This window comes from Microcaecilia unicolor, chromosome 8 (assembly GCF_901765095.1).
Source record: "Microcaecilia unicolor chromosome 8, aMicUni1.1, whole genome shotgun sequence".
Taxonomy (NCBI): domain Eukaryota; kingdom Metazoa; phylum Chordata; class Amphibia; order Gymnophiona; family Siphonopidae; genus Microcaecilia; species Microcaecilia unicolor.
This window is the reverse complement of record NC_044038.1, coordinates 93,495,426-93,520,906: the sequence shown is the minus strand read 5'-3', so window position 1 is coordinate 93,520,906 and position 25,481 is coordinate 93,495,426. Positions and strand designations below refer to the sequence as shown.

Genomic DNA, 25,481 nt, shown 5'->3' with positions numbered 1-25,481 from the left:
ACAGGAACAGGAGCCAGGGTGCTTTTCTGCACCACGTGCAGGCAGCTGCCCAGCAGGTAAAATACATATATTTTTTAAATTTTAGCGTGTCATGTAATGTGTTCATATTCAAGAGTGTAATCAGAATGCTGGTTAGTGGTGGGCTTCTGGGTGGTATAAGCTCTTCACTCCCTATGGCAAAAAAAAAGGTATATTTAATGATTAAATATACTTTTTTGCCATAGGCAGTGAAGATCCCACCCCCAACCAGAAGCCCACTACCAGCCAGCATTTTGATTACTCTTGTAATCAAAATGATGGCTCTGATGGATTATGGCATAATGTAACTGTATTTAAAAATATTGGGTTTTTCCCCCCTCCATTAAGTATGTATGTGGTTTATGTTGATGCAGGGCAGCTGTTGGGCAGACTACTTAGAAATTTATTTATTTATTGTTTGCATTTGTATCCCACATTTTCCCACCTCTTTGCGGGCTCAAGTGCATTCTAAGGCATTATTTTGTAATATCCCAAGAAACACTACTCATACCTAGTGCCCACCCATATTAGCTCTGGGCCCACCCAAAATGTCAGGTCTGGCTACGCCACTGCAACCAACACTGTCAGTCAGTAACATGATTACATTAATCTGCAGCTACCAAAGTACAACTAATGAAAAAGGGATAAAGGGAAAGGGAAATGGGACTTGATATACCGCCTTTCTGTGGTATTTTGCAACTACATTCAAAACGGTTTACATAATTATAAGTACTTATTTTGTACCTGGGGAAATGGAGGGTTAAGTGACTTGCCCACAGTCACAAGGAGCTGCAGTGGAAATCAAACCCAGTTCCCCAGGATCAAAGTCCGCTGCACTAACCACTAGGCTACTCCTCCGCTCCTAAATGTATAAACGTATAAACAGAATACATTTACGTTTTCACATCTGAAAGAAAAAAAAACTATATCCAGAGGCATATAATTGAAGAACACATTATTTTAGTGTTTTTTCTTATTGAATAAAGAAATTTTTGTTGGATATGTATAGTTTCACCTCTCACCTCTTTATTGTGATGTTTGTTGGACAGTATGGTCTGAAACATGTGTGGCAGATGGAAGTTTGTTGGGCAGCTTATAGGCAAACACTGATCAGGAGCTCATACCTGCTTAGGAAGTTTGACAGGTGGTGAAAGAGACTTCTTCCTAGTACTGACAAGTAAGGCTCCATCTCTTGCCTGTTCCATCTTCCTGCGCAGGCGCCACTGGAACAATATGTCCTCTTCTGGTTGGCAGCCAGAGGATGGCAGGACGTGGATGGCAGGTGACGGCATACTCACAGGTCTGAGCCATTGAACAGGGCTCACAGTTCCTGTGGGGAGAAACCAGTGTCTGTCATTTTGGGGCAAACATTCTACACTCTAAGATTGAAGCAGTGATAGCACACACTGACAGAAAGAAGCAAAGTATGAGTCATGAAGTCCTTCTATTGCAAGGCAGTGACTTTCCAAAAATATGTGCAAACTGGTGTTACACTATACTGAGTCTATTTGTGACAGCAATTTCCACAGTAGATGGATATCAAAGGCTCAAATTAGGCATCTTATCAAACAAATAAATGGATACTGGTCAAAACTAGCCTCTCTTTTTCCCAGACATATTACTAAGCAGGTACAGCAACCCAGAACCCCAAGCAGCATCTCCCTTCTGGACATGCTTAGACAGATAGTGATCTAAGCCCCAAACAGCTTTCCCCTTAATAAACATGCTGCTATATAGATACTGGAGCTCAGGCCCTGGCCCAGATTGTGTCCTTCTGTCACGTCTGTGGCCGTGACCATCCTCAGCCTTACCTTCTTTCTGGGGGTCAGCAGCTCTGCTGGCTTCTGTCTGTGTTTGTGTTTGTCTTGTCTCTAGTCTCTGGGCTGATTGCTTCACTAGACCTCACCTGTGTGGGCTATGCCTCTCTAGGGAGCCAGCATCTAAGATGGCTGCCACCGGCTCTGTGCCAGCTTCCAAGATGGCTCCTGCTTGTCTTTCCTGTGGGCTCACTTCCTAGGTGTGTCAAGCCTCTCATTGGGGTCAGTGTACTTCCTGCTTCTGTCCTACTGCTGGTGACTCATGAGTGAGAGCCTTCATAAGGAAGTGCTGTGCTTGCAGTCTGGGCCTTTGCATAAGTGTTATGCTCTTAGACCAGGTCAGGTTAGTAAGTGTCTGCTGCACTACTGCTTAGCCTCTCTCTGGGTTCCAGCCCAGTTTCTTTCTGTGTCTGTGTCTCTGTTGTCCTTCCGTGGGGGGTCTTCCCTGCCTCTGTCTGTCTGTGGACTGCGGGTCCTTCCTGGCTTACCCTGTGTTTGGGGTGAAGCCTCTGTTCCTGGCTTACTCTGTGTTGGGGTGAAGCCTCTGTTCCTGGCTTACCCTGGGTTGGGGTGAAGCCTTTGTCCGGGTTTGTTCTCTGTCTATATGCAAAGCCTCAGCCTTTGTGGGTTTCTCTTGGCCTGTTCTTCCTGGTTACTCTGTTTGCTGTGCTGCCTGCCCAAGACCCTTGGCCTGTTATTCCTGGTTTGCTCTCTTTACCCTGAATCCTGCCTTGCCTTGTCTGTGTGCCTACCCTGCTTGTATATCCTGAGTGTATATCCTGAATCCTGTCTCTGTCTAGCTAGTGTGTTGCTGCCCTAGTCCTTGCTCCTGCTAGCTTCTGTACGCCTTGTGTTCCTTGGTCTGTCTTCTGGGTCTTGCTAGTGGCTGTGCAGCAGCACACTGTCTGAGTCTAATTCCGTGCCCTGTCGCCCCTCATGTATCCCAGACCCAGGGAGGGTCCTCTGGATCTTCAGTTCCTGCCTTATCCTGCAAGTCCTGCCGGCCGCCTGCACTTCGGAGCTCAACTCCGGAGGAACGGTGGCTAGGTGCAGGTGAAGCTGTTCCTGTCTCATCTGTTCTAGTTGCCTGCCTTGTACTACTCCAGTCCAGAGTTCCAGTACTGCTCTTCTGTGTTTCCAGTCCCGAGGTGGTCTTGCCTGCCGCTGCCGCTCCTCGGCAGTGGCCCAAGGGCTCACGAACTCCAGTCCTGTCTCGAGGACCTGACAGAATGCCAAGGCCCTCGAGAACGCAACACCTTCCCAGAGTTTCCACTAGGAAAGAAAGCTAAACTGATCTGAGATGCATAAACGTGAACAGTAAAGTGCATTACTCTCTCTCACTATACACAATAGATATATCCCTCAGAATTCTGTGGAGACATTTGATGCTGCAGGCCTAGCTCTTACCCAGTGAAGGATCTAACAGGGATGGAATGAGAGATTTCTGCACAGACTCTCCTTCTTTGGATGTAGTGTAAGATGAGGGAGAGGATCCCAGACCTTCTGAGCTTACTGCAGCAGAGCTATTAAGAGAGGACTCACTGGGTGGAAGAGAAAGATATGTGATATCATCCATGAGATATGGGACAGTCATTAAAAGTAATGAAGTTCACTAATGTCACGGTATACACAAAACTAACATGCAAAAAAGGAGAAGAACCAAGGAAAATCTCACAATACATCAAGGCAGGAAGCAAACAGTGGGAATGACCAAACGAATGAGCCAGGTGATCCAGCACTGAATGTTCTTTTTTTTTTTTTTTAAGAAAATATAGCCCATCTTTATTTTTTTTATTATTAAAATTTATTAGTTTACCTTTTTACCAAGCATACACTTGAAATTTGCAATACAGGCATAAGAAAAATAATAATAAGGCAAATTATGAAATTTAAGTACATATTTCCCTCTTTAGACCACAAAATCGTTAGCAGGGGGAAGAGACCATATTCCAGGAGAGGAAATCAATTAAAGTAAGAAAAGGAAAAAAAAGAGATCAATTTATAGGTTTATAGGAGGAATGTGTTCTGAAGAATAGTGCAAAGATTCCACTAAGTATTTTTTGAAGATATCAATAGGAGCATATCCCAGGCATTTAGGAAAATTTAAAATTCGCAAGTTCAATCTGCGATTGTAATTTTCTATTTGCTCCAGTCAGCACTGAATGTTCTCTATTGTAAAACAATATACAAGGAACAGGTGGTAGAAATCAAGTCTCAGAAAAACATTCACTGCTGAATCACCTGGCTCTTCCATTTGGTCATTCTACTACTACTACTTATCATTTCTATAGCACTACTAGACGTACGCAGCACTGTGTTTGCTTCCTGCCATACACAAAACTAACCCACTTAGAAATAAACTGCCCCTGATAGTTATTTATGTCCTAATATTTGGTATACCACCTTTCAACAATTACATCAAGTAGTTTACATTAAGTACTGATTTACTGACATAAAACAAAAGTCGATACCAACACAATATTTAGTACATGTAGATGGAGAGAAACAGTAGGAGAGGGCAGAAATACAGCAATAATCAACTTATAGACTATAATGGGAAAGATGTAATTAACAAATCTGTGAAAAGAAAAAACTAATACCCTAAAATCCTTCAACTAAGTTGAAAGGCTTGCTTAAAATTCTTGTAGGACGGTTCCAGGTGGAGTTCTACTGGAAGAGAATTCCACAATTTAGAGGAGCAAAGCAACCAAAAGCAGTCCAGTGGGATGAATCTAGCCATAACTTACTATGATGGGGTATTATCAAGAGGTTCTGTTATGATGACTCAAACTTCTATAGGGCTGATAGGGGAGAAGGAAGGCACGTAAATAAGCTGGTGTACGTGTATAAAACGCTTGATGAGCCAACATTAAGATTTTAACTTTTAATATAAAAGAAATTGGCAGCCATGTTGTTTCTTCAAAAGAGGTGTGACATGATCGTAATCTATGCATTGTTGAGCAGCCCAATTGAAGTATTCTGAAACAGATGCAAACGTTTTACTTCATAGCTAGAGTGCACTAAGCGGGCAGGTGGGATATAGTGTCAAAACACAAGGCCAGCAGGAAGATACAAGGTGCAGAGACCAGGAAGCTCTTACCTTCTTTGCAGAAGCCTTGCAGCTCTCTCCTGCAGGTTTATAGTCTCTATATCGGTGAAAAAGACAGACACATCAGAGGGTCTTTCCTGAAAAATATCAGAACCCCAGGATCAGATACGTTGAGGGCACAATTATTACCACTGTACTCAGTGTGTAACAAATACAATAATACTGACCACTGGCAACAGGTCTTTTACAGAGCTGGGGTGGTGCTCAGGGAGTTTTGGAAACCCTTCAGACTGACCATATTCTAAAACAAAACAAAGCATGACATACAGGTTACCTTGACATTACTGTTTTTATTTAATAAATAAGTGATCATTAAAATGCTCTTGCCTGAATTAATGGACCATGCCATGCAAGCCCTCTACCCCCCCCCCCCCCCCCAAAAAAAAAAAAAAATAAAAACCTTACCTGCCATGGTTCTGTCCTTTCTTCTCTGAGAAGCCTCATTGGTTGGCGTGGAGCTGCTTGAGGAGGGAGAGGTGTGGAGCCACCAAAAGTCCTTTTCCTGTTCTTCTCGCACAGTGCGCTCCTCACGACTTGTTGGCTGGCTGCAACGAAATCTCTCAATATACCTGAAAATACAGATGTATAACACTTCCTTTATATTTCCTCTCTCCCATCCTCACACACAGACCTTCCTCCCCTATTGAAGCAGAACAGGAAAATGTGATGTGAACTTGACTATCCATAACATTTCTCCACTATAGCAGTTCCTGCAATTTAACCTTATCTATGCTTCATTTAAAATGAATTAGGAAATAAACTGAGAAATTTTCTCCAGTATTACAGGTTTTCAAATGCTTTTCATATTAATAAGGAAAGAAATATGCAAGCAACAGAAAATTTGTGTCAGACACAGGGCTGACACAGGGCATTATTGGGGCCAGACTTGTGGTATGAGCTCATAACTCAAGAATGGCCCCACACCAGAAGGCGGCTGGCATGAATGGCAGTATCCAGGGTTGAAGCCTTGACAAAGTAAAGTTGTTTATTTGCAATGGAGGTTCTCCGCAGCCAGAAGACAATGTGGTGATCTCATCTGGCAAACACCAGCACAGAACTGCCCTCTGTGGCTTAGAAAATTCTCTAAAGTCTAACAGGCACGCACCAATCTTCCCATGCCATCCACTGCTCCTTCCCTCTTTCAGTGACTACCAAGCTGCAAGAGGGCCATATATATATCTTGCTTCAGGTTAGGGCAGTGGGTGAGATGGTATGCCTGCATCAGTCTGCTGCCTATGGATAACCGTGTTACAGGTAAGCAAGTCCACTTTTCTCTAGCGACAGCCAAGATCATGCAGCCACACCTGTGGGAACTGCCTAGCTGACAGTTGCCAGGAGTGTTTCTGAATAGATAGATAACCTAATTAACCCTTCCTTATCATCCCACCAGACCAGTCCAGCTGCTTGGAATGTAACAAAGCAGTACTTACTGAGGATGGAACACCGAAATCCCTGACACTAACACTTTGGCTAAAGGGATGCATCACTTTGAGACAGAACATCCAATAGGTACTGATGGACAAAAGAATGAATAGATATCCAGGTTGCCACTGCAAATTTAATGAGAATGAACTAAGGAGTACTCCACAGAATAAGCAGATTGACCCCTTGTGGAACGAGGTTTCAAAACTTCTGGAACTAGATGGCCAAAAAAAATATACATAGAAACAATAGCTTCTGTAATCCATCAAGCGACTGTTGCTTTTGATGCTGCTTATTCTTTACAAGCTCCACCTTCATACTCTTCAGGTACTTTAACACATTTCACACATTTGTGAAAGGCAGCTGCACTACCCTCAAACAGGTGAAGAGAGAGTATGATACCACTTTGGGAAGGAAGGATGGAACTGATTAAGCACAACCTTTTCCTTACTAAAGACCAAAAACTGTTCTTTACAAGACAAGACCTGTAATTCTGAAATGTGTCTAGCTGAACCAATAGCTACAAGAAAAACTTTTTACGGTTGTAAAATCCAGAAGTTCAAAAAAGGGGAAGAACTAAGCTAGACAAGATCAAGTTTAGATTCCTTAGGGGGAATCAATAAATGACATAGTGGATTAATAAGTTTAACCTTGTGGTAATGAAGTACCACATCCACATGCGAAGCCAAGCTCTTTCCCTTAACTAGGCCTCTAAAACAGGACAAAGCAGACTACTGTACCTTCAATGAGGCGAATGCCAGCTCCTTGTCCAAACCACCTTGCAAGAAATCCAAGATATCTGGGCAACATGGCATTAAAGCTGTCAGCTGAAATGGGTCCATGTATAGCTGGTTACCTTTGCTGATTTCTTCAAAGATATGCCTCATACCAAGAGGAAAGGGGGTTGTCACAACAGCACTCCCCGTTGTGAGGACCTCCTCGCCGGTACAGCTATCAATGGACCGGTATGCCGTCAGGACCCCCGCAAGCACAGAGGAGGATAACTTTCTGTACTAGGGTCAGATGTTTCACTCTCCCCTCCAATTCTCAATCCTCTGCCATGATCCACTGCTGAATAAGCACTCTCGGGAGCCCCTCAAGTGGAAGTAATTCGAGAGAGGGCTCCAGGAAGAGGTGAGAGTGCTGAGAGAAGCGGCAATGAGGGAAAGACACTACAGAGTAGAGAGTTGCATGGGGACAGAAATCTTACCCATCCCTGCCCGTCCCTGCTGGAATCTTACCCGTCCCCGCTGGAATCTTACCCATCCCCGCAAAAATTTAACCCATCCCAACCTGTCCCCGCAAGAATTTAACCCATCCCCACCCATCCCCGTAAGAATTTAACGGTACATAAAAGAAAATTCCAGTCAGCTCCCTCAGCCTGTCTCTGGATTTGAGCCACAGCACTGTAGGCAAGGAAGGAACGGAAGTTGGAACACTCTGGTGCGCACATGTAAAACTTGTCTCCGATTCACTTGCACTGTGTGCTGAGAGGTCGCCACATGTACGTGCCAGTAGGTCAGGTGACATCTGATTCTCGTGCCTTTCTCAGAGCTGAGGTCTGTGCACCAGCCTGGTAGCAAAGAGGATTAATAGTAACATAGTAAGTGACAGCAAATAGACCTGAACGGTCCATCCACTCTGCCAATAGTCACACTCATGATCAATTTATCATTAAATCAACGAGTGTGATATTATATACTTGATTATGGTCTTTCTTTCGTGTTTCTGGAACAAAGACCACAGAAGTCTATCTGGCCCTATCCTTATGTTCCAACTATTGGAGTTGCAGTTGAAGCCCACTCCAGTCTATTCGTCTTCTCATTTGTGGGACACAGACTGTAAAAATCTGTCCAGCACTGTCCTCATGTTCCAGCCACTGAAGTTGCTGACTAAGCCCTTTCCAGCCCATCCTAAACCAGATTGCCATGTATGAGACACAGACCATACAAGTCTGCCAGGTATCAGCCCTAGTTCATCACAGCCAGAGTCGCCATCTAAGCGTCACTTGAGACATCCACACACATGCAGCCATTTAAGGTTAGGCTTTACATAACTTCCATTTTCTAATTAGAGATCCTCTGTGTTCATCCCAGGCCTTTTTGAATTCCGTCATCATTTGTGACTCTACCACCTCCTTAATGGAAGACTTTCCACAGTTGTGCTGTTAAAGCAAGGAAGAAGAAGAGGAGGAGGAGAAGACAGCACTCAAAGAAATTGGTATTCGGTAGATGAGAGGCTGGTGCAGGTGCAGCTTACACTTCTACGAGAAGACCGCAGAACTGCTTCCATCCCCGCGGGAACCCCGCAGGAACTGCCCCTGTCCTCGCGGGAATCCCGCAGAGCTGCTTCCATCCCCGCAGGAACTGCTTCCGTCCCCGAGGGAATCCCGCAGGTTCCGCGGGATTCCCGCAAACCCCGTTCCCGTGCAGCTCTCTACTACAGAGCGAGTTGTGTTCTTCGGATTCAACAAGTGCTCCCATGGCAGTGTCTCTGGACAGCATATGGAATGCTCTCCAAAGGTTGAGTGGAACCGTGAAGTCTGCGGAAGACGTCGCTGCTCTTGTAAGTAAAATGGAAAATTTGACAATTTTAGACTCTACAAAAAAAGAATTTTCCACACAAATTTCAACTATTAAAGAAGAAGCTATGGGATTGAAAAAGGTGACAACTGACGCGGGCAGGTCCATTTTTCAGCGCACCTGCAAAAAAGGCCTTTTTTTCGGCCGAAAATGAATGTACAGCAAAATAAAAATTGGCACATGTCCATTTTGGGCCCGACACCTTACCATCACCCACTGACTTAGTGGTAAGGTCTCACACGTTAACCGGGTGGGAATCGTCAGCACACGTATACTGCCAATTACCACCTGGTTAGCACCGCGTGGCGGAAATTTTCTGGCATCCGTACTGGTCTTGCATAAAACTGAAATTACCACCCAGGCCACTTGGTAGCCAGGCAGTAGTTCGGGGTTGGCGCTCGTAGGTGCCTACGCAGCTTAGTAAAAGGGCCCCTAACATGTTTTTTTCCCTACGTATCTGTATTACTACTACTACTACTATTTAGCATTTCTATAGCGCTACAAAGTGTACTATCTCAAGTGCCTGGCTTGCGAAGTTTTTGAAAACTATAAATAAAATAATAAAAAAATGGAGGGGGCAAGATGGCGTCTGAACAGGATGTGTGTGAAACAGCTCCTCACTCAACTCCCTCTTGCTGTTTTTTTTTCCTTAAAAAAATACATTTCCATGCCCAAGAGAAGGGGCAAACAGAGGGCTTACCCTGCTCCCTCTGCAAGACAGGAATTGGGACCGATGGACCGTTTCACTATTCCCAGAGTAGAATTGACTGGGCAACAACCCTTGCTGCAGGAGCGATCGATGAGAGGAGAACCGACCTACCTGCCTAAGGGAGAGACCACTCTGAGCCCAGAGGAACGGAGTCCTCCTTCGATGCCGGCAATGCTGGCAGACCAGAGCCCTGGATTGACTAGACCCGATGAGAAGATGTCTGATCTGGGAGCAGGGGCAGACTCTGCTAGCAGAACGCCGAGTGCAGCAGTGCTAGTGGTTACTGCTGAGAATACCGAAGGAGCAGGAGTTGAATCACAGGAGAGCAAGACTGGCTCTAAGAAAGGAGCTTAGGAAGAGGTAACATTGAAATTATTTCCTAAAAAACCGGAGAAAATAACCCTAGAAAAAATCTGGGATGCTTTGGAATGTTTAGAAGATTCTTTAACCCAGAAATTATCTCCAATAGTTAAAGTTACTCAATCAAATCAAGCTAAAATAGCAGACTTGGAAAAACAGTTGGAACAAACTAAAACTTTTGAACAATTATACTTGAAACAAATCAAATTAAAGAGAGTCAAATAACTTTAATAAAAGAAAATGTATATTTACAGAGGAAAATAGAAACTTTAGAAAATCTACAAAGAATGACAACATTGAGATTTATAAATTTTCCTAAAGCTCCAGCAGTGGCTCCTTTAATAACATTTAAAAGATATCTTTCTGAAGTATTAAAAAATTACTGAACAATTGTTTCCACCTGTAGCAAGGATTTATTATTTGGCTCCCTATGTTAAGAAACCAAGTGAGCGCATAATACCATGTTTGCGCAGCGCTGCGTATGCCTTGTAGCGCTATAGAAATGCTAATTAGTAGTAGTAGTAGCATCCATGGAAACCCCATTTGAGGAGCTAAATTTGAATTTATCACAAACAATTGAAGATGAACTATGTGGAGTACAACCTGCTACATTAATTATAGACTTTGTTCTACAGCCGGATCGGGACTGGATCTTGAAAACTTTCTTTAAACATAGACATGAAGTCTTTCTGAATTGCAAAGTCAAAGTATTTCCTGATATTGCTAGACAAACTCAGAAAAGACGTCAGTCTTTTTTGAAACTTCGTGATCATGTATTGTCACAGGGGGGAATTTTCTGGCTTAATTTTGTGTTGTTAAATTTCAATCTATTAAATATGTTTTCTTTGAGAGTGATCAATTAGCAAAATTCCTGGACTCCAGACAAGAACCAGCCGTAAACTCTCTGGTGCTTCCTCCATTAGTATCTACTCCGTGATAGGATAAGTGGGAATATGTTCTATTCATTTTTTCCTATGTTAACCAATTTTTGAATAGTGCCTTGCCTATAATTGTGGACTTTAGCAGTAATTATCATTTAATAGATTTTCTTTATAAAATATTTTCTTGTATGGTATGGTAATACTCCTTTTCTGTACAAGTGTTTCTTGTAAAAGTCATTAAAATTACAAATAAAATAAAAAAAATGGAATAGAAGAATGCAGAGAAAAAATACACTTAACTTGACATCAATTCTCAAAAATTCTCCAAACTTTATGTATGCTACCAAGGTAGACCTTTTTCTAGAATGTAACAAGATAGCTATCATCCTACTTGAATAGCCTTTCTTCTTTAACTTTGCCCCCTCAAGAGCCCAAGTCGTAAAACAAAATAAACAAGTCCAGGCATTGAACTAACAGACCCTTCTGTTTGCCAGAGATAGAGAATTCTCTACTTTCAGACCAGTCCAGGTCAAGTCCCTGAACCAGGGTCTTTTTGGCAAATGCAGAACAATCAACACTACTAGACTTGAATGCCTCTCTAGCCTTTGAATGACTGCCTGCGAGCAGAAATACATACAGAAAACCCAACCTCAGCCAAGATATTTATTCCTTTTGACTTCCAATTCTTTGTCTGACGGAAAAAGGTTGGAATTTCACATTCTGGCCCATTGTCATCAGGTCCATGATTAGATGACCCCAACATTTACAACTTCCATGAACACATCCCTCTGCTAGACTTTATTCTCCTGGATCCAGGGAATTCCTGCTGAGTTAATCTGTCTGGATATTTTGGGTCCCGGTCATATGTGCTGTCGAAATGTCTTCCAGATTCTCCTTCATCCAATCCATCACCATTTGCACTTCTGCCACTTTCTGACTTCTTGTTCCTCCTAATTTGTTGACTCATAGGCATATTTTCAAAGCATTTAGCCTTCCAAAGTTCCATAGAAACCTACGGAACTTTGGAAGGCTAAGTGCTTTGAAATATGCCTGATAGGTTACTGCCATTGTGTTGTTGGTGTTACATACCTGGAACACCAGATGTGGAGGCAGAGGCTAGCAGACACTTCTCTCTTCAATCCGGGTTGACAAGTCTACACTTTGGACGTGCCAACTCCGACGTCAGACGTCTTCACTTTAAAACTAGGAGTTTCCCTCCACTCTTTGCCTCAGCTACTTCTTCCTGGTATCTGGTGTGTTCCTGCTGTGATTATTCCTGTTTTACTGGTTTTGACTCTGTGCTTAAACCTGACCTTCGCTACATTCCTGCCTGCCCCGACTCTGTACCTGGACCTGACTTCACTGGATTGCTGCCTGCCCTGACCCTGTGCCTGGACCTGACTTTGAGGATTGCTGCCTGCCCTGATTCTGTGCCTGGACCTGACCCTCTGCTGTTTATTGTCGGTCACTGTCATCACCTGAGTCCTGCTTTCTTCCAACTTTCAAGTCCTGCTGGTCATCTGAACCCAGGGGCTCAACCGCTGGGGAACGGTGGCCGCCGCAGGTAAAGTGTGGGGATTTCTGACTGCTGGTCTTTGGATCGGCACAAGGGCTTACTCCATTCCTGGGCACTGTGACAGATAGCTGAGGCCATGAGCTCGTCAGATAAACCCAACCCTCCTGATCTTGCACAGATTGTGCAGAAACAACAGTCTCAGCTGCATCAGTTATCAGGAGTTCTTCAAAATGTCTTTTCCCAACTCTTGGCTATCCCAGATCAGCAGTGGGCAGTACCTTCACAGGCAGCTGCATCTGTCTCCAGTTCTGCAGGTATGCCGCTTCGGGTTCCTGAACCACCTCGCTTTGATGGCTCTCCTGCGGCATGTCGGGGATTGCTTAATCAGTGTCTCATGCACTTTGAGCTTCAGCCCATGTCTTTTCCCACGGACCGAGTTTAAGGTGGTCTACATTATTTCTCTCCTTTCTGGGCAAGCCCTGGCCTGGGCTTCTCCCCTGTGGGAGCAACAGGACCCTATTCTTACGAATCTGGGGGCTTTTCCTCAGCGCTTCAGGATGGTGTTCGATGAACCTGGACGCCCCTCTTCGGCTGCCAGTGACCTTCTCCAGCTCCAACAAGGGAACCTTTCCGTGGGAGCCTATGCCATTCACTTCTGGACTCTGGCCTCCAAATTGCGCTGGGACCAAGAAGCCCTTACTACTATGTTTTGACATGGAATGGCCGAGTGTATAATGGATGAACTGGCAGGACGAGATAGGCCTACTACCCTTGATGAACTGATAGCTCTTTGTATCTGAATCGATGTACGGTTCTAAGAAAGAGCACAAGAGTGCGCCGCTCAGAAGCAGCCTCCTCGCCTAGTCCCCCAACTTCCAGCAGCCCCTAATTCCTTCACCAACTCCGGAAGCACCACTGGAGAAATTTGATGACCCCCATGACGGTGGGGCATTGTCGCCTATCGCAGGGGTAGGCAACTCGGTCCTCGAGAGCCTCAGGCAGGTCAGGTTTTCAGGATATCCACAATGAATATGCAGGAGATAGATTTGCATACATGGAGGCAATGTATGCAAATCAAGTTCATGCATATTCATTGTGGATATCCTGAAAACCTGACCTGCCTGCGGCTCTCGAGGACTGGAGTTGCCTACCCCTGGCGTATCGGAACAGGAGAGGACCCATTGGCAGCTTAATAATCTTTGTTTCTACTGTAGGCAAGCGGGTAATTTCCTCAACAACTACTACTACTACTACTATTTAGCATTTCTATAGCGCTACAAGGCGTACGCAGCGCTGCACAAACATAGAAGAAAGACAGTCCCTGCTCAAAGATCTTACAATCTAATAGACAAAAAATAAAGTAAGCAAATCAAATCAATTAATTTGTATGGGAAGGAAGAGAAGAGGGTAGGTGGAGGCGAGTGGTTACGAGTCAAAAGCAATGTTAAAGAGGTGGGCTTTCAGTCTAGATTTAAAGGTGGCCAAGGATGGGGCAAGACGTAGGGGCTCAGGAAGTTTATTCCAGGCGTAGGGTGCAGCGAGACAGAAGGCGCGAAGTCTGGAGTTGGCAGTAGTGGAGAAGGGAACAGAAGGATTTATCCATGGAGCGGAGTGCATGGGAAGGGGTGTAGGGAAGGACAAGTGTGGAGAAATACTGGGGAGCAGCAGAGTGAGTACATTTATAGGTTAGTAGAAGAAGTTTGAACAGGATGCGAAAACGGATAGGGAGCCAGTGAAGCGACTTGAGGAGAGGGGTAGTATGAGTAAAGCGACCCTGGTGGAAGACGAGACGGGCAGCAGAGTTTTGAATCGACTGGAGAGGGGAGAGGTGACTAAGTGGGAGCCCAGCAAGAAGCAGATTGCAGTAGTCTAAACTAGAGGTGACAAGGGTGTGGATAAGGGTTTGGTACAGTGCTCGGAAAGAAAGGGGCGGATTTTACAGATGTTGTAAAGAAAAGAAACGACAGGTCTTGGCAATCTGCTGGATATGAGCAGAGAAGGAGAGAGAAGAGTCAAAGATGACCCCAAGGTTTCGAGCTGAGGAGACAGGGAGGAATGAGAGAGCCATCCAACAGAAATAGAAAAAGGGGGAAGCGGGAGGTGGGTTGGGGGGGAAAATGAGAAGCTCGGTTTTGGTTATGTTTAATTTCAGGTGGCGTTGAGACATCCAGACAGCAATATCAGCCAAGCACGCTGAAACTTTGGTTTGGATGCAAGGTGAGATATCCGGGGTAGAAAGGTTAGATTTGGAATCATCAGCATAGAGATGGTAGGAAAAGCCATGGGATGAGATTAATGAACCAAGGGTTAGAAGTGTAGATAAAAAAGAGGAGGGGACAAGAACAGAACCCCTGAGGTACGCCGACAGGCAGAGGATAGAAGTAGAAGAGGATCCACCCGAGTGAACACTAAAGGTGCGGAGGGAGAGGTAGGAAGAGAACCAGGAAAGGACAGAGCCCTGGAATCCAAGTGAGGACAGGGGTATCGAGAAGTATTCTGTGATCGACAGTGTCAAAAGCAGCGGAAAGGTCAAGAAGAATGAGGATGGAATATTGACCTCTGGATTTAGCCAGTAACAGGTCATTGGAGACTTTAGTAAGCGCAGGTTTCGGTTGAGTGGATGAGGGCGAAACCAGATTGTCGTGGGTCAAGAATAGCATGTGAGGAGAGAAAATCAAGGCAGCGGCGGTGAACAGCACGCTCAAGTAATTTGGAGAGACAAGGAAGGAGGGAGATGGGTCGGTAATTAGAGGGACAAGTAGGGTCGAGTGAAGGCTTCTTAAGGAGAGGTGTGACCACAGCATGTTTAAAGGCAGCAGGGACAGTCGCAGTGGAAAGTGAGAGGTTGAGAATGTGACAGATAAAGGAATAAGAGCAGGAGAGATGGCATTAAGAAGGTGGGTGGGAATGGGATCAGAGGACAGGTGGTACATTTTGAGGAAGAAAGGAGAAGTGTAGTTTCCTCAATAGTAACTTCAGGAAAGGAGGAAAGGGAATGAGGGGAAGGAGAGAGAGGGGAACGGACTAGTGGAGGGAGAGGTGGTGAGGTTAGAGAATGCAAGGTTTATCTTTTGAACCTTGTCGTGAAAGAATTCAGCAAGGGTCTGAGGAGATAATGAAGGGGGAGTTGGGGGAGGGGGCACCTTGAGGAGAGAGTTCAATGTGGCGAAGAGAAGTCGAGGGTTAGAGCCAAGAGAGTTGGTCAGTTGGATATAATAATCCTGTTTGGCACGTAAAGAGCAGATTGGAAGGAGGTCAGCATGAACTTAAAGTGTAAGAAATCAGCAAGGGCCCGAGATTTTCAGCCAGAGGCGTTCGGCGGAGCGGGTTACAGGAATGTAGGTAGCGGATATTAGAAATCAGCCAAGGTTGGGGTTTGTACGCCTTATAGGGCGGGTCATCAAGGTGCAAGAGTGTCTAAGGCAGAGGATAGAGTATTGTTGTAAGAAGAAACAGCCTCATTGACAGACGTGGATGGTGCCACAGTGGAGAGGAAGTTTGAAACACGGGAGGATAGATATGAAGGGTCAATATCGTAAAGATTCCTAGATAAATTAGATAAGATAGGACGGGACTGGGAGGGAGGAGATTTTAAGTGTGAAAGTTATAAGATGGTGATCAGAGAGGGGAAGATCAGAGGCAAGGAAACTAGAGGGTGAACAGTTGGAGGAGAAGATGAGATCAAGACAGTGACCATTTTGATGAGTGGGGGAGGTGGAGCATAGTTGGAGATTAAAGGAGGACGTTAACGCGAGTAACTTGGAAATATAAGAGTTGGAAGGATCATTAGCAGGAATATTAAAGTCACCAAGGATGAGAGAGGGGGAGGAAGGATCATGGAAGAAGGCAAGCCAGGCGTCAAAGTCACTGAGAAAGGATGAAAGGGACTTATCAGGGGGATGATAAATGACCGCTATTCGAAGAGGCAGAGGAGAGAAAAGGCGGATAGAGTGGACTTCAAGGAGGAAAAACAGTGAGATGAGGTGGAAGAAGGGGTTGAAATCTGGAGGAGGGAGAGAGAAGTAGTCCAACACCGCCCCCACGACCAGCAGGGCGAGGAGTATGTGAAAATAGATAACCGCCATGGCAGAGGGCTGCGACTGAAGCAGAGTCATCAGGGCAGAGCCAGGTTTCTGTTATGGCGAGCGATGGAGGTGACGCGAGATAAAGAGGTCCTGGATGTAGGGGAGTTTGTTGCAGATAGAGCGGGCATTCCATAGGGTGCAAGAGAAGGGCAGAGAAGAGGAGGGGAGTAGAGAAATAGAGATGAGGTTAGAGAGGTCGCGGTGAGATCTGTAGAGTTGGGATAATAGTTGGTGAGGGGGGCCAGGATTGGGATGATGTCACCGGCTGAGAGTAAGAGAAGGAGTAAAAGAGAGCGGAGGAGAGTAGGAGAGGTTGTGGCCACGAAGGCGTCGAAGGCGAGAGGTATTTAGGTGGAATGGGGAAGGCAAAATGGAGGGAAGAAGAGACGGAGATTAAAAGCCAAGAGGGAGGAAGAGGGTAGGACAGAAGGTGAGGTGATGAAGTCGAAGGATGGGCAGTGAGTTCCCGTAGCAGAGAGAGGTAGGGGGGTGAGGGAAAAGATTAGGAAGGGACAGGGCTAGGAAGAGAATGTGAATAGGGGCCATAAACGACTGAGGTACTTTAGCAACTGGGAAGAAGATTAGATGTAAAGAGAAACGGCGCACAGCACCTATAGTGGAGGCCCTGAGTGGATCGGAGTGGGACCTGGGTTGTCACCCCGGAGAAGGCTGTAAGGATATGCAGATGAGCTGCAAGTCCTCCACAGCACCTGAAAGGCAGCCGGTGGTAGAGCTGGGCACCTCTCAGCTGAGGAAAGGCTTACCAGGGTTAGGCCGAAGCCAGCATTCTTCCCCCTGATGGTCGCCTGATCCTCAACAAATGTCCTCAGAAGTCGGGTAAATGATTAGGCCCGGGATCCTCGGTGAAGGGGATCCTGGGTCAATCTTCTAACCTCCCCAACTCACTGTTGACTTTTCCGGTTATCCTCCGGTGGACTGAGATTACCATTGAGACTGTTGCCCTCATTGACTCTGGGGCGGTAGGTACTTTTATCAGTGCTGAGCTTCTGCATCAGTATGAGATTCTGACTCAGTCCCTGAACACAGTTTTACAGGTCACCTCAATCCAGGGAGAGGTTCTCTCTGGAGTGGTTTTCAGATATCAGTTCCTCTTCGCCTCCAACTGGGAACCTTACACTGCGAGTTCATCAAGCTCCTGGTCTTGCCTCAGGCCATTCATCCTATTGTGCTGGGGTTCCCTTAGCTTCGTATCCATTCGCCTACATTGACTGGGGGAACCGGGACATTACCAAGTGGGGTCACCATGTTTTCGTAACTGTCTGGATTCTGTTCAGCCCGTGCCTACGCTGGACAATCATGCCACTCTCCCTGTTCATCCAGGTCTATCATCTGCCTCCTGAATACATCGACTTCACTGATATCTTCGATATGAAGGAGGCGATCAACTCCCACCTCATAGGGAAATTTGACTGTGCCATCAATCTACTCCCGGGGAAGATGCCTCCATGTGGACGACTCTACACTCTGTCTCGGGATGAGTCCCAGGCCATGAAGATACATTCAAGAAAACCTGAAAAGGGGGTTTATTCGACCATCTACTTCCCCAGTTAGGGTGGGGGTTTTTCTTTGTTGGTATAAAGGATGGAACCCTCGGACCCTGCATAGACTATTGAGGTCTTAATGACATCCCTATTAAGAACTTTTATTTGCTGCCCCTAATAAGGGGTTATTCGATCGCATACAAGATGCCACTATTTTCACCAAAGTTAGACCTCCGGGCGCTTACAACTTGATCCAGATATGCAGCGGTGAAGAGTGGAAGACGGCCCTTCAATACTCATGATGGGCATTACGAATATCGCGTCATGCCCTTTGGCCTATGCAACGCACCTGCAGGCTTCCAGAACTTCATCGGAGAAGCCGCCGAAACGCACCGCCACATATCCAGAGCAGGGAGAGGCAGACGAACCTCTCCCCTCGGAGGACCACGCAGGGCCTACCCAGCGGCGAGTGGTGAGGGACGATCAATGAGATCCTGACCGGCGTTAGACCGGTGGAACCACCGGGACGCCGCCGAGACGCACAGCCACATCTCCGCAGTGGAAGGAAGCAGGCGAACTCTATCCACGCGAGACCTGCACGATAGCATTTGCAGCCCAACTCTGCCTTCCACCCGACTAGCTGCCTGCGGCTGAGGCCTCCCGTCGGTCCGGAATTTTGCAGGGTTCATTCGGCGACGTGCACGGCCCAGCTCCGCTTTCCCGCCCCCGACTGGCCACTGTAGCTGGGGCGCCCGTTGGTCCAGCCGAGACAGGGAAGACGGGCGAGCCACTCCGAGCCAAGAACCAAATGTCCGCGACCGGACCAGCCTGGATCCGATGTGAAACAGCGACCCTGCAGCCGAGACCCGGTAAGCGAGCGCTTCCCTTCCCTAACCACCCCAGAGCGATGCGGTCTAGTCCACTGCTAACAGGAAGCCAATGTGAAGAATCTCTGCTTCCACCCCCTTGGAGCAGCCATTGCCATACACTCATTCAGAGCAAGCAAACCTATGAGCTGCTGCGTGGAGGTTTAATAGACAGGAATGGAAATGAACTATCCAGTCCTCTGTAAGCAAAGAAGCCAAATTGCTTAATCTCTGTTTCCACTACCCTAAGCAGCTGCCATCCAGTACACTCATTTCACAACAAGCAAACCTACGAGCTACGGCAGGGAGGTTAACGGGCAGGAGAGGAAAGGAACCTATTAATCCACTGTTAGCGAAAAAAAAAATAACCACCAACTGTGGGCACCCGAGTTGGGGGAACACATTTCCAGACCGTCTGCCCTCACAGGCCAACTCTCTTTGTCTGCTGCTAGAACATTGTAGCAGGTACTTCCCGGGACAAATTGCAAGCGTATACGCTCCATTGATCCGCTACAATGCCTGCTGAAATGCTTAAGTAAGAAACTCTTAAGAACTTGGCTAGCCTAAAATGTCTTAATTGCTTTGCTACTTTTAAATGTATCTCAACATCTCTCTATTGCTTTGCTACTCTTAAATGTATCTCAGGATCTCTCAATTGCCTTACTATTGTTAAATGTACCTCAAGATCTCTCAACTGCTTTGCTACTCTTAAATGTATCTCAGGATCTCCCAATTGTTTTGCCTTAGGGCTTTGCTTTTCAATGTCCCATGTGCCTGCATTATTAATGATTGCCACGCCTAATTAATCAATGCTTTAAATGTTAGCACAAACGTATGAACCGCCTTACCACAAACTAGCACTATCAGTAGGAACTGTTGCCAAGTTTTAAATGCAAATGTAGGCTGGCCTTGCTTTGAATTGTCGCCAAGCTTTGAATTGTTGCCAAGCTTAAATCAAATGTAAGCTTTACCTCACTTTGAATTGTAGCCAAGCTCAAATGCAAATGTAAACTTCGAACTACCAAGCTTCAATGCAAATGTAAGCCTTGATTCGCTTGAGTGTAAACCAGCTGAATGTTTGTAACAGCGCCTTAGACATAGATATGAATACCAGTAAAACACTCCTAACCATCCACTGTCTCTCACTACTTCCTATACGCAAACACAACCTACATCCCAGATAACAGCAACCCCATTACTCACAAAGCACAAAGCACTCACATACACACAATGCCCACCCTAAAGAACACCCATAACAACTCACCCACAATACAACAATCCTATCTACAACCTATCAACAACCCACCAAACCAAAGACACAATAACCAACCAGAAGGAACAATCTCCGGTTATGAATACCACCGACTAAAAGAGGAAAACAACAACAACAACAACAAAATCAAACACCGAAGGGACAGACAACTAATAAAAATAAGCACATCGAAGCCCCCCACGGAACATAAGTACATAAGTAATGCCATACTGGGAAAAGACCAAGGGTCCATCGAGCCCAGCATCCTGTCGACGACAGCGGCCAATCCAGGCCAAGGGCACCTGGCAAGCTTCCCAAACGTACAAACATTCTATACATGTTATTCCTGGCATTTTGGAGTTTTCCAAGTCCGTTTAGTAGCGGTTTATAAACTTGTCCTTTAGGAAACCGTCCAACCCCTTTTTAAACTCTGCTAAGCTAACCGCCTTCACCACTTCTCGGCAACGAATTCCAGAGTTTAATTACACGTGGGTGAAGAAAAATTTCTCTGATTTGTTTTAAATTACTACACTGTAGTTTCATCGCATGCCCCCTAGTCCTAGTATTTTTGGAAAGCGTGAACAGACGCTTCACATCCACCTGTTCCACTCCACTCATTATTTTATATACCCTCTATCATGTCTCCCCTCAGCCGTCTCTTCTCCAAGCTATATAGCCCTAGCCTCCTTAGTCTTTCTTCATAGGGAAGTCGTCCCATCCCCGCTATCATTTTAGTCGCCCTTCGCTGCACCTTTTCCAATTCTACTATATCTTTCTTGAGATGCGGTGACCAGAATTGAACACAATACTCAATCCAACTAGGATACATCAATGCAAGATCAGCAGTAAGCAATTCAGTAGACATACTAGACTGGATTACCACAGACAACCTAGACCTTCTATTTATCACAGAAACCTGGTTCCATGGCCCCACAGACCCCGCCATCTTAGAAACATGCCCACCAGAATACAAAATCACCCACTGGACAAGAAATGGAAAAAAAAGAGGAGGCGGACTAGCCATTATCTACAAACCATCACAATCACGGGTGAATCTACCTCGCCACAACTTGAAATTGCATCAACAAGAATTAATCATCCAACCTAATAGGACACCTTAACACAATCCTATTCTACAGGCCACCAGGAAAATGGCAAAATTCCCAAGCACAACTCATGGATTTCATCTCGAAACTCCTGCGTATCTGCCTCAAACATCCTTATACTAGGAGACATCAACCTACACCTGGAAGATGACACCTCACCAGCACACGAGAATGCAAGAATTCCTAAAACTCTGGGATCTGCAAGTACCCCAACATGCAACCAACACACAAAAAAGGACACACACTTGATATCATAACAAACAAATTTGAACGGACTCAACTATCATACTCACTGACACAAGATGGACACCTACATATGGTCAGACCACCATAAAGCAAATGTCTCTCTTTGCTGGCGAAAACACCCATAAACACAATCAATAAACAGGAGCGAACAACATACACAACGAGAGGAAAAATAGGACCCCACAATATTCTGGCAACAGATATACCAGAACGAATGGTCAACAAACGCTGACACCATCCAATTCCTCAAAGAATGGGACGATCTATGTACAACACTAGACAAAATCGCCCCAATCCAAACCAGAACATCACACAGGAAAAAGCAAATCCATGGTTCACCGAAGAGCTGAAAAACTTAAAACACAAGTCAGGAAACTAGAACGAGGAATGGAACAAAAGAGAGACGAACAAACACTAAACGCCTGGAAACTACTCGGAGAAAATACAAATACACCATAAAACAGACCAAAAGACTACATTACAAAACAATAATAGGACCAAACTACAAAGACACACATAAACTCTTCAACCTTGTGAACAAACTGTTAGACACCACACCAGTCACAAACAATGGCAAAAAATATACCAGATGTGGACAACCTTGCGAAATACTTCAAGGAGAAAATTATACAACTACGACTCAAAACTACCGTTAGCCCTATTGAGTACGCCACACTTTTAGATTGTCTAGATCCAGAAGAAGGAACACACCCAGCAGACAGAACATGGACCGAATTCGAAATACTATCAGAAACCTCATCTCTGAAACTCTCACAAGATATGCCAAATCCACTGCAAACTAGACACCATGCCCAAATAACCCTCATGAAATCTGCTCCTCAACAATTCATAATAGACCTAACGAACCATGTGAACTTCATGCTACAAAACGGACTTTTCCCAAAGAAAAAGGAAAAATCTTACTCACCCCAATTCCTAAAGATACAAAGAAAAGCACGAGTGAATTAACCAACTACAGGCCAGTAGCATCCATACCACTAATAGCCAAAATGACCGAAGAATGGTAACTAACAACTCACAAACTATCTAAACAAACACTCAATACTGCATGCTGCCCAATCAGGATTCCGATCGAATCATAGCACAGAACAGTATTAGTCACCCTCATGACTAAATTTAAACAAATAATTGCGACTGGCAACAACTACTCCTTCTACAATTTGACATCTCAAGTGCCTTTGATATGGTTGACCCGGAATCCTATTACACATACTGAATACTTTGGCATAGGAGGAAATGTCCTGAATTGGTCAGGGGGTTCCTAACCCAACGTTCGTTACCAAGTCACATCAAATTCGACCACGTCTATGGCATGGACACTGAATGTGAAGTACCACAAGGATCACCTCTCTCACCAACCATTTTCAACCTAATGATGATCCCTCTGGCAAAACTCCTATCAAACCATAACCTCAACCCATATATCTACGCTGATGACGTGACAATATACATCCCTTTCAAACAAGACATTAACGAAATCTCCAACGAATCAATCAAAGCCTACACATCATGAACACATGGGCAGATGCATTTTGTCTGAAATTAAATGCAGAAAAACTCAATGCCTGATACTCACCTCTCAAAACAACACAAAGGAATATTACCGCTTTAAAACACCAAACCTAACCTTCAAATCTCAGAAACGCTAAAAATCCTTGGAGTCACAATCGACCGCCATCTAACGCTCGAAAATCACGCAAACAATACAACTAAAAAGATGTTTTACTGCTGTGGAAACTGAAAAGGATAAGACCATTCTTCCCAAAATCCGTTCTTTCGCAGCCTAGTACAATCTCTCGTACTCAGCCATCTGGAATTACTGCAACTCACTATACGCAGGTTGCAAAGAACAAACACTGAGGAAACTTCAAACAGCCCAAAATACGGCAGCCAGGACTCATCTTTGAAAGCCAAATACGAAAGTGCAAAACCACTACGAGAGAAACTGCACTGGCTTCCACTCAAAGAACGCGTCACTTTTAAAGTATGCACATTAGTCTACCAAAATCATTCACGGCGAAGCCCCAGCCTACATGTCTGAGTTAATAGACTTACCACCCAGAAACGCCAAAAAATCATCCCGAACCTTCCTCAACCTTCACTTCCCCAATTGCAAGGGCTTGAAATACAGACGCTACACGCCATCAACCTTTTCTCACATGAGCACGCAGTTTTGGAATACACTGCGCGCAACTTAAAACGATCCACGAGCAAGCTTCCTTCCGCAGATCATTGAAGACCCATCTTTTTGAAAAATTTACGGAAAGAGCCAAAACACATAAAGTCCTCACTCACTGTTCACTAATGCATCATACATCCACTTCTAAACTCTCATCCCCCGTAATCTCACATCACTCATACCTACTCACAAGAAATATGCATACCATGTGTCCTTATGCCTTATTATCGCCCTTTAAGCTCTCATTGTCTCCTTCCAACGTTTCAATGTTTGTGTTCCATTGTTACATTCTTTAACGACACTTCGATTGTCTCGCATATCTCTGCAAAATGTAATCCATAACCAATTTGTAACAAACTGTATTTCCATCATTCATCTCATATTGTAAGCCACACTGAACCCGCAAAAAGGTGGGATAATGTGGGATACAAATGCAATAAATAAATAAATAAAATCAACCACATTCTCCGGGACTTCCTGTATTCCTCTGTAATTGTATATCTGAACGACATACTTATTTTTTCTTCATCCCTTCAGGAACATCCTACCCATGTCAGAACGGTACTTCAATGTCTTAGGATAATCAACTATATGCCAAGCTGGAAAAGTGTTGTTTTCATCAGGCATCTATTCCCTTTTTGGGGGTACATCGTTCCGTTACTGGTCTGCAGATGGATCCTGACAAACTATAGCTATCCAGAAATGGACGCAGCCACAAACTCTGTGGGCCCTACAACGCTTTTGGGCTTCGCCAACTATTATAGACAGTTTATCAATCAGCATTCTTTCATCGCTGCTCCCCTTACTGCTCTTACCAAGAAGGGAGCAGATTTTAAAAATTGGACCTCCGAAGCCCTTCAAGCTTTGGATCAACTGAAGCAGGCATTTCTCTCTGCGCCAGCGTAACACAGCCCAGACATCCAACTACCATTCACTGTGGAGGTGGATGCCTCATCTCTAGGAGCCGAAGTCATCTTGTCTCAAGCGTCTGCAACCGGAAAACTCCATCCGTGCTTCTTTTTCGCCAAAAAATTTACTCCAACTGAACGTAATTATACAATTGGAGAATGGGAGCTTCTAGCCTTAAAACTCGCCTTGCAGGAATGGGGATACCTCCTTGAAGAAGCCAAACACCCATTCACAGTCATCACAGACCATAAGAATCTGCTGTATCTCCAAGATCCAAGCGCCTAAATCCTAGGCAAGCCCTCTGGTCCTTATTCTTTGCCCTATTTAATTTCCGCTTGACATTCCAGCCAGCGGAGAAGAACACTCGGACAGATGCCTTTACAGCCTTTGAACCTCAGGAGGATGCTGAGGAACTCGGGCCTATTGTAGATCCTGCATGTATCGTCACCTCTAATAACCTTCCCATTCCCTCCTGGATTCACTCCAGTTCCTGCCAGGCTTCGCTGTGCTGTTATGCAATGGGGGCATTCGTCACGGTTGGCTGGACATCCTGGTTTCCATAAGACCCTACATCTTATTTAACGTTATTATTAATGGCCACAGATGATTCAGGACATCCGATACTTTGTCACTATCTGCCCCAAATGTGCTCAAAACAAGATATCTCAGACCAAACCTTGGGATCTGCTGCAGCCCATGTCCATTCCTGATGCTCCTTGGCAGGAAATCGCTATGGATTTCATCACTGACTTGCCTGTTTCCAAGGGTAACACTGATTTGGGGTGGTGGTGGTGGATGTCTCTCCAAAATGGCTCATTTTGTGCCCATGCCTTCTCTTCCTTCTGCGAACAGATTGGCTCAAACCTTTATTCTTCACATCTTTCATTTCCATGGTTTTTCT

At 45.1% G+C, this 25,481-nt stretch overlaps 1 protein-coding gene across 3 annotated transcripts in view; it reads right to left on the bottom strand.

Moving 5' to 3' along the window:
• The window catches only part of PROSER3 (proline and serine rich 3), a 265,873-nt gene that overhangs the window by 28,850 nt on the left and 211,542 nt on the right, over positions 1-25,481 (bottom strand). For all 3 annotated transcript variants that reach the window (XR_003943137.1, XR_003943138.1, XM_030212288.1), the window contains 5 exons: positions 5,350-5,513; positions 5,112-5,185; positions 4,936-5,021; positions 3,243-3,376; positions 1,143-1,348 (listed from right to left, as the gene is read on the bottom strand). Coding sequence is in view for 1 of the 3 variants with exons in the window: in XM_030212288.1 (XP_030068148.1) it covers positions 1,143-1,348; positions 3,243-3,376; positions 4,936-5,021; positions 5,112-5,185; positions 5,350-5,356 (507 nt within the window). In the remaining 2 variants the exon portion in view is untranslated. The remainder of the gene's footprint in view (positions 1-1,142; positions 1,349-3,242; positions 3,377-4,935; positions 5,022-5,111; positions 5,186-5,349; positions 5,514-25,481) is intronic.